Raw genomic sequence first — 10,190 nt, forward strand, 5'->3', positions numbered from 1 at the left:
GATAAGGCTCCTGCTGGTTGTGATGTGTTTTTAAATGGAGTATTTAGATATTTAAATCTCAAGTTATATTACAAGAGGGCCTACTTTTGAAGTGCTTATGAAACCATACCTTAAAATTACCAGGTTTTTTTCCTAGTCTTGTTACATATGAGTTGTTTTGTTGTCTTATTTTGTAAATCAGTTCCTAATGGCTTGCTGTTCTATAACTGTCAAAAGAGAATCCATTACTTACAGAAACCGGGAGACTTGGTGGTTTAGTACTGAAGGCCCGGTGAGAGCACTGCTTCCCAGTAGAAAGGGTGGTTTCCTTCAGATCCTAAGATTGGGTGAATTCTATTGAGTCCCTTATGTAAAAGAAAACTTCTCATAGGTTATTGAGGACTGTGTGTAATTGTGTTCTAAGCTAGAAGATGTAGGAAAGGAAAAATAATTTCCCCTCTACCCTTCTAAGTTCTTGGCTAAGACCCACTGTATAAAAGACATGAACAGGAGAGAAACAGAGAAACTGAAGTTTCATAACATGGACACCTCCTGTAAATGCGGGAGAAACCGAGGAAAACTAAGTACCTCACCCAAATGGTGCAGGCCATCACCACCTCCAGCTGAAGACCAAAGAAAGCCAGTTCTGAGATGCTGTCAGGGAAAGCACAATAAACATGGGTAAGTAAGGTTATTGTGCCAATTGAGGCAAATTCCTCTCTGCTTGAGGTCCCCAAAGTATCCTGAGGTTCCTAAGCTTGCCAGGAAGTGACTTTCCTTACTCCCCTAGTAAGGCTGTCCGAAAACAAGGTCCCAGGTGAGTTTTTTCCCCAAGTGTCTCTAGTTCCTTACAGCCATCTGCTCATACCTGTCTTTATGCATTTCATTTTCAATATGACATTTGAGTCATAAACCTTGATAATACAACCATGTTTCCAATTGTGTCCTGTTACAAGGGGAACAGATTCTCATTGAACTTATGCAAATAACTGTATCACCATGAAAATGAGAATATCACTAAGTGTTTCCAGATTTTGGAGGGATCAGGTATGGAAAAACACTGTCTTAATTCTGCTTACAAAGGTATAATTCACCAAATTGCAGTAAATCACAGATACCTTAAGAGAAAAAGTTTTCCTTAAATCTGGAGAAACAAACATTGTATTTCTAACCAAAAGTCATAAAAATTATAATCATTTTCATCAGATCAAATCAGATCAGTCGCTCAGTCGTGTCCGACTCTTTGCGACCCCATGAATCGCAGCACACCAGGCCTCCCTGTCCATCGCCAACTCCCAGAGTTCACTGAGACTCACGTCCATCGAGTCAGTGATGCCATCCAGCCATCTCATCCTCTGTCGTCCCCTTCTCCTCCTGCCCCCAATCCCTCCCAGCATCAGAGTCTTCTCTAATGAGTCAACTCTTCGCATGAGGTGGCCAAAGTACTGGAGTTTCAGCTTTAGCAGCATTCCTTCCAAAGAAATCCCAGGGCTGATCTTCAGAATGGACTGGTTGGATCTCCTTGCAGTCCAAGGGACTCTCAAGAGTCTTCTCCAACACCACAGTTCAAAAGCATCAATTCCATGTTATTAATTTTTGTTCTGCTTGAGTCCAGTTTTTCCATTAGTTCTGGAAATTCCTATCCAGTTCAGTTTTACAATCTTGAAGTTATCAGAAACCTGAATCCTACAGTATTTGTCAGAGTCCTTTTTGTGAGTCTCTTTGAAGATGAAACATGTATCTCTACAAATACAATCAAGAAGGTTTAGTATTCTTATTTGACAATGTGTCTCACGTAATTTGGGGTGTCCCTGGTGGCTTGAATGGTAAAGAATCTGTCTGCAATGCGGAAGACATGGGTTTGATTCCTGGGTCAGAGAGAGTCCCTGGAGAAGGAAAGGGTAACCCACTCCAGGCAGGTATTCTTGCCTGGGAAATCCCATGGAGAGAGGGGCCTGGCGGGCTACAATCCATGGGATCACAAAGAATTTGATGTGGGGAAGTTTGTCAAAAATATCAAAAGGTTTGGACATTTGACTAAATAGAATCATAAATTATTATGGAACAATACTTACATATCCAATTAACCAAAGTGACAGTTAAATTTCAAAGGTAAATACAGATGGTCACATAGTTGTGACCAGAACTTAGCTCTTAATCTTTAAAAGACTGTTTGCTAAAGTAATCAAAGACCTGATGATAAAGATAACTAGAAACACAGGAAATCATTTTAATACCATCTAAAATCTTTGATTTCTAGGCAGATTACTTAGAAAGGGTAAAGAAAAACCTTTCACAATCTCCTAGTGGGGGCAGACCAGTAGTCTAATAAAACTGTCCTTTAACCAATAAATGAAAGAAAAGTTTATGTAATTACACTATTAAGCTTATTTTTAAAACCCTTAAAACAAATTTATTCAATTTTAGCCCTCTTGACTACACAAGGTAACATTTTCTCTTCCTCTCTCTTCCCAGCTTTCTATATGCCTTTAGTTTGTCCTTTATTCTCCTACTTTCTATTCTGAAATAACTAGCTTTACTTTAGGATATAATTACTTTCACTTCTCTTGGTCAAAAATATCCTAACTCTTGCATATGGAGTTATACACTTATTTCTAGTATTATAATTTTCATAACTCTTAGAAACTAATTTCTAGTGAAAACAAACAAGCATTTGCAGTCTGTTACACCAGCATTCTTTAAACTGGCAAATTTATGAATATAGTTCATCATTTCTAAAAACAGATGTTTCCTCCTAGTATAGTTTTTTAACATGGCACAAGATATGACTATGTCTTACATATCCAAATATCTTTCATTCTGTACTAAGAAGCCCTAAGTAGATAAACCTACGTTTAGTAATGTTTCAGTATTTTATCTTATTTGGAAATGACCTAGATATTCAATTAATTCCCTATCATTTAACTTAGCAAAACTCTAAACTCTCAAGTAATCCAAGATATTTAGAAAACTATTTTTAAGAGATACAAAACATCCTCAGTGCTGAAAAGCTCACCTACAAACTTTTATCCCTGTGACTTGTTAAGTCAAGTGATTTAGATAGAATTGTTCAGTCTACTCATAAAAACATCGAGGCACGGTGTCAGCCATCATCCCAAGGTGTTTTTCTTGCTGACAGATTTTGTAACAGAGCTGACATGAGCCTATTTGAGTAGTAAGTCCAGGTAGAATAAAAGTTGCATCTCTCATTGTATTCATCTTGATAACTCTGAAGATTTGCCTGTTGAATTAAACCAACAAACTTAACCCAGCTTTTTATTTACCAAAAATTATCCCAGATCACGTGAACTTGGAAAAAAAATTGGAGTTAGTTTCTATATTTGAGAGTTCTAGGAATTTTTAATTTGAAAAGCACTTATTTTTCTTTATGCCAATTAAATAGAACTTTTATGAATTAGTTTTTAGAGTAGCATGCAGAGATAGAAAAATACCACACATTTGTTAACACATATATAAACACATGTAAACATACAGATGCAAACAAGAGATCTTAAAGCTTTGGTTCTAAAATTTTAGCCCTGATTTTTGGTACAGTAACACAAAACTCACTAGCTTATAAAAGAACAGGTGAATCCAAATAGTGTTTCTGGCAGCTGGAGTAAGTTAACCTTCTCAGGGTGCTAAGATATATTTTTTTAACCTATATATATATATATATATGTTTTTTCATTTGTCCAGCTTCAAAATAGCTCCTTTTTTGCCTTCTGATGAGAATCATTTTCCGAGAATTTGCATTTCTAAGAGCTGGCTATCATGTCCTAAAGAAGGTGGGGACAGAAAATTTACATCACAGAGGCACTGCGAAAGTGTCTTAAGTTTTTTGCCTGGAGTTCGGGGGTACTTTGCCTAATATCAGAGGTTTAGAGTAATTACCATATAAGTTTTTCCAAGTGCAGAACAGTTCTATTTCCAGTGTCCTGGTCTTTTACAATGCCTACAGGTATTTTGAGATATTAATAAATAGGGCAGGTTTTCGAAGTGGTTAGGATAGGTGAACACCGAATTGCTTCTAGAGCTGAATTTCTGGCTTTGTAAAGATTTGCAGGACAAAGACAGTTGCTTTTAATGCCTCAAAAAATTGGATTGCAGCCTGAATGATATCAAGGGACTGACCTGCCCATCCAACTACATTTTCTTCAATTTGCTTTATATCAGGGAGAAGATTTCCAATTAAGATGGAAATCAAATGATTTGTGTGTTCTGGAGTTTCAGGGCTTAATGCAGCAAGCTTTACACAGTTCAGATAAAGCATTCAACAAGGCCTTTCAATGCTCTCCTTTTTCTGAGTGCACAATTCCGCCTTGGACCAATTCACCTTCAGGGAGGGAGTAGGGGAAGCCCTTACTATTGCTTCTATCAGCCTCTGAATATTGGTTTATCCATTTCCTGATAATTTGGGAGGAATTGTGGTCATATTTCCTGTGTGAGTGTGCCTGTTTTCCCCAGGGGGCCATCTGGTGTATCTGATAATTACAGTATAATTATGGATGTTAAGAACACCCCTGCACAGCCAATCAAGGTCCCTGGGAGCAGGGAACTGATCTTTTTAACTCTTCTCTAAATTTGATAGATATGTTCTAAAAGTGGAGGTACAAAGAAGTTTGTCATTTCATCTTGCTAAGGATGTCCCTAAAGCTGACTGCCATACTCCTTCATGTCCTCCTTTCAAGTTAGTCTTTCCCTAGATAGCAAAGAAGGTAACTGTTTAGGATGAGAGCTCTGAAACATGTTAAACACAAAAGTTTCTCCAATTCGAAAGATCCATCATTTGACCATTGACAAGTAACATCTTATTTACTTTCAATAGCAACCCACACCAATAAGCCTTTTGACGGCTTAACCATGGATGCAAGAGGCATCCCAAAACGGGGTGCAAAGATGCAGCCCTCACAAAATTCAGAAAGCTCACTTCCAGAGTTAGCCTCAGGAAGCCAAGACCTTCACTGTCACAGGTGCTGAGGACAGTGGCATGAGAAGTGTCTCCAGTTTCCCACAAGAATGTGATAATGCTTTCAGTTACAAACCTCCTCATCTGTGACACCAGGTGGGCGCTGTAGGAACAGGACTTTTCCTGCACTAAAGGAGAAAAGGTTGCAAGGACAAGGGCCCTTTATGCCAAACTCACACAACAGCTGGAAGGATCAGAGAAGGCTGCTTATCACTTTGTGTCTTGGCTCCCCAGCCTATGCAGTTGGTCATGAGATGCGTATAGATACGAGCATCATCTAGCTGGCAACGACCAGAGAGCATACTCTCATTGGTCATAAAGCCAAGCTTTCAGGACAGAATGAAACAAAAGCAAAGTCTCACCTGTCCTGTGGTTCTCCTTATGCCAAATACCACAAAAGACAGAGATAAAGTAACGACCATCTCTGGGAGGAAAGAGGACCAGTAGAAAACAGGAGTCCTGAAAACAAGTCTCTACCAGAGTCATGACACCTAAGGAACTAGCTGACACATATTTTCTCCTGCTAATCTCTATTTGGAAAAGAAGGGACAAGGTGAAATGTTTACCTTTGTCTCTCAGCTGCCACCAGAGTGAAATCCGGGAGAGAGGACTGTGGAAAGAATCTTTACCCTCTCTGGCTTCTTCTGTATTTCCAGGGTCCCAAGCGAGGATGGTGTCCTGGCAGGTCCCATGGGAGATTGCCAACCTGTAGGAGAGGAAAAAGAGTTCACCCTTTACTTTTCTAGGTTCTTGACTGAGACATCCCCCAGCCTGCATAATCATAGACAGATGAATAGAAGAAAACAGGAGAAAAACAGAAGTTTAATAGCATGTATAACTCCTGTATACTGGAGGGATACCCGGGAAAACCGTGAAACTCCCTGAAGTGGCCCATGACATCACCTTAAATATCATCTCCAACTAAAGATAAAAGATGATGTTAGTGGTGAGGGACTGGGAGGTGAGCAGGACAAGCATGGTATACACGGGTAAGGTTGTCCCACATACTTAAGTCCCCACCTTCTCCACTGATAAGAGTTTCCAGAGGTTTAGAGTCATCCTGCTCTTTCTGCTATAGAGAAGGCGACTTCTTGTGTAACTGTAAATGTCTCTCACAAAAAGGTAACTGCTATTCAGTCCATGGGCTCATGGACTACATTGCTGCAGTCCCTGGGGTCGTAGAGAGTCAAACACGACTGAGCTGAACTGATTCAGTTTCCAGAGCTTTTCCTGTGTCTGCTTTTTCTTAGAGAATAACCAGCTCACGATAAACCTTGTACCACAGAGGCATATTTTGAGAGGGTGACAAATTCTGCTGCCCTTCGAAGATAAATACACAGTGAGCGGCTCCCTTAGGTATCTCTGGGCAGAGAAGTGAATGCTTTCCCCTCTGTGACACACACTTCTGTGTTTACTTTTTTTCACCTTATATTTTACTTTTTAAAAAATTCATTAACAGCTTCAAGAAGTTACGTTTCCCTTGGATTTTCGTAGGTTAAGATGCCATATTGTTGAGAGCTGTAAACCATCTAGTCTTACATGGAAAGATCATGCCTTTAACATGTCAGATAAAACCAGCGGAGACCTCTGCCATCAGGTAAGTGTTCTTTCTTCCGAACTAAAACAAAGTCCTTAATGTTAATCAGTATTAGAAATCCATTTTTCCCCACTGACATAAGGAAACCTTTTGGCATAGACATGACAGAAATGCTCTCCTCTTTGTGAAGGGAAGCCAGATCAGAAATGGTAAGCGGTGAGTTACTTTCAGAGAGCCGTTTCTTTCTGAAAGCTCATCGATGTAGTGCATTTACATTTGAAAAAGGGGTAAGGCCTCTTTCTGAAGAGTTGGTTTCAGTACCTCCAGGAAACGATAGCTTCGCTCCTTTTGCAACTTGAAAATTAGATCTTTTCAAAACAAGAATAGAGAGAGGCACATCCCCTCACCAGCCAAGTCTAATTCCTCATTGCCTTTCCACCCAGCCTCTCAGAGTGCACGCACTCTCTCCCGTACTTGTTTGTGGGGTTTCTAATATTCGTTTGTCACGCACATGATTAATGTACTGATGCAAACCTTTCATCCTCTTTTCCCTCTTCAGCTCAGTCGTTTGGTAGCGAGCACTAGGAAGCTTGAAGACCAAGTCGAACGATGTATCTGGTTCCAGCAGCTGCTGCTTGCCCTAACTATGCTCTCGCTTAGCTTTATGGTTTCTTTATTCTATCTGTTGTACAGTTAAAGAAGTGGGCCTTAGTAGGAGTGTAAGACTCCGAACTTCACCACCAAGCTCCAAGTGTCGCACATCTATGCTTCCACCAAGGAGATGTACGGCATTTAGGGGCAGAACTGAAACATTCTTGAAATAAACTAGTAGAATAAGCAAACACTGAAGAGATTGATTATGAGAGTCTATAGGTAGTTAGTCAAGTAAGTAAAGGCATATCTGTTGTGTGACTTAATAGTTTAGAGATAATTTATTTTCCCCTCCTGAATACTTTTAAAGCTTGTTTTATCGTGTGTGTGTGTGTATATATATATATGTATGTATTTATATATATATATATGTACATGTTAGCTGAACAGAAAAGTAACTTGCTTTGTTGCAGCCAAAAAACATCATCTGCTTTTTTTTTTTTAACACAGTTATTATAGCTGAGCCAACTTAGTTTTTCTATACTGTGTATATAGAACAATGTATATTGAAAAAAAAAAAAGACGTACTTATACAGAGTCATTTCTGTAACCAGGACTTTGTCATTTTGAGGACTACTAACACATGCTAGTTGATGTTCTTTTGGAATGTACAACTACTTAATGCCAAACCACCTTTAGCCTTTGTTTCCTATCCGTCTTCCTTAAAGGCCTGCCTGCCTTTTATTAGGGCTTCCCTGGTGGCTCAGAGGTTAAAGCGTCTGCCTGCAATGCGGGAGACCTGGGTTCTATCCTTGGGTTCGATCCCTGGGTCGGGAAGATTCCCTGGAGAAGGAAATGGCAACCCACTCCAGTATTCTTGCCTGGAGAATCCCATGGACGGAGGAGCCTGGTGGGCTACAGTCCATAGGGTTGCAAAGAGTTGGCGGACTTTGTATTGAACAATCACATTCTCATTGAGGTAGGACTGGGGAACTAAGTCTGGTTGGATTTTCTCTGAAATCTGTCAATAACATCTGGAAGGAGAACCTCTCCAGTCTTTTTTATGCAGTTCCATGTTGCTCTCTGGCTGGACACATACCTTTTTGCTTCACCTGTTATAAAGGCCTGATCCTCCATTGGATCATCTTCACCTTCTTTTCTAAATGAAAGGAGTTTTGAAAAGTTAATTTTTGAAAAAGATGCCTAGCAGTATAATTCATTTACATTTCAGTTTCTTGTTAAAATCAGGCATGAGAGGGGAACTTGACAAAACACTGGAGTATTTAAGAGGGTGGAAAAAAAATTGAAACTTAGGTTGTCAGTTCTCTGTTTTAAAAGTGAAAAATATTACTTGGTGATCGACTGTCCAACCTTCAGACCAAGGTTAACTGACTTGATCTTCCACCTTTGTCAACAGCAATACTGAGGACAGTTCCTCAATTCCTAACATGAAACACCTCGCAGGAGCAGAGCCTAATAACAGTAGTTTCTTTTCTCATCAATATAACCAGTTTGGGTCCCTGTTGCTTCACATGTAAATCTACTTTATATGAAAGACAAAAAATAGTCTGTAAAATAAATTTTGAGTTGTGATTGAGCCATGTTTGGAGAATGTTTTATTCTGAGGTTGTAGTGTTGGCGGCTTTCATCTTGAGAACTTGATGAACCTAAAATGGCATTATGAAGAATGAAGAGAGAGACTTCCTTGAAAATTGGCCTAGGAAATAAAACCTTAAATGGATACTGGTCTGATATTTTGTCTTAATTTGGGTTTTTCTGTTTCAGTTTGCCACCTCCAGACGTGAAAGTGACTGCAATCCACCCTAAGTACTGTTCATAGTTTTTCCCTGTGTGTGCAGCGCTTTCCCCTTATATGGTAGATCACTGGCTTTTACTATAATCGAATCCCAAATTGTCTATGTGTTTTGTTCTTTGGCAAATAAATGTGGAAATAATTAGTCAGAATTGGAAATGTGTAATAATTCACGTGAAAATTACATAAACTCACTAAAATGTTTTTCCCTGATGTCTGGCCAGGTGAATTTAATAACATATCTTGTTAACATTTGTGTGTCTATTAAATGTGACTAAGCAAACTGTACTGAAAATTAACCATAAAATCAAAGGCATCTAAACTTTTGTACTTGTCTTGATTGGTTACATATATTTATATTTGATTTTATTCTGTCTTCCTTTGATTTTATTTAATCACATTTGTATGATTATTTTGAGTACTCTATAATTATTTTTTAATATGTCATTACCTGTTTATGACCAGATTACCAAGGACCAACATTTAGATTTAGATTGTTTTCACTTGGGAATGGAAATTCATAGAGTTTCCATGAAAACATTAATGAAGTATCATTATAGGCAAGAGCCTAAAAATACAATTGCTGGTAAACCTAGCCTCAAATTTCATAATATACCATAACTGTTTTTATATCTTGCCACTAATTTTGACTGGATTTAATAGCACTTTATTGTACAATTGCGAAAAAAAAAAATATATTCCTAGAATTGTTGCCAGTGTAATTTCTCTAATGTTCTGGTGCTTTTCATATATTTTCAGTATTTTTATTACTATATTGGTATTTTCTTTGTATAAATTGATCAAAAGAACATGCTTTCTATTTTAATATGTTTTAGAAAAATAATTACATTTATGCAATAAATATCATCAGGAAAAACCTCTGGTCTCTAATTCATAAAGCATCTTAAAAAATCAATGCTCAGGTTCACACTGACCTTTCAAAGATCACATTAATTTACCCTGCTTACCTTTTTATAAGGAGGGCACTGCAGAATTCCAAAGACAATTGTGTTTTCAGGAGAACCCGACCTCATTGTATCCTGTTTCTTGTCGCCCAGGGTCAGGGTCTGCTCCTCGGGGCTGCGCTCCATTTTCCTGACTCAGCGTTGGCCTCACTGTCACAGCTGGGGCTCCATCATTGAACCTACCACTAGAGTGGCCACCCAAGTCACAATTGCCCCACATCCCCCATCCTAGTACCCACACGCCTGCCTGGCTGCCAGGCACGTGGCAGGAAGTCCCTGAGAGAGGGCATCGGAGCGGCTGGGGGTGGGGACAGCCCTGGACGGGGACCGCAAAGG

The 10,190-nt window shown here is 39.1% G+C and overlaps 1 protein-coding gene across 2 annotated transcripts in view; it reads left to right on the plus strand.

Moving 5' to 3' along the window:
- The window catches only part of MOSPD2 (motile sperm domain containing 2), an 84,377-nt gene extending 74,611 nt beyond the window's left edge, over positions 1–9,766 (plus strand). The window contains exons 14-15 of one of the 2 annotated variants that reach the window (XM_027533289.1): positions 6,443–6,545; positions 7,045–9,681. In XM_027533289.1, coding sequence (XP_027389090.1) covers positions 6,443–6,545; positions 7,045–7,182 — 241 coding nt within the window. In that variant the 3' untranslated portion in view covers positions 7,183–9,681. Of the gene's footprint in view, positions 1–6,442; positions 6,546–7,044 lie in introns of both variants that reach the window. The other variant, XM_027533291.1, reaches the window with a different exon arrangement.
- The last annotated feature ends 424 nt before the right edge of the window (positions 9,767–10,190 follow it).

This window comes from Bos indicus x Bos taurus, chromosome X, assembly GCF_003369695.1.
Source record: "Bos indicus x Bos taurus breed Angus x Brahman F1 hybrid chromosome X, Bos_hybrid_MaternalHap_v2.0, whole genome shotgun sequence".
Taxonomy (NCBI): domain Eukaryota; kingdom Metazoa; phylum Chordata; class Mammalia; order Artiodactyla; family Bovidae; genus Bos; species Bos indicus x Bos taurus.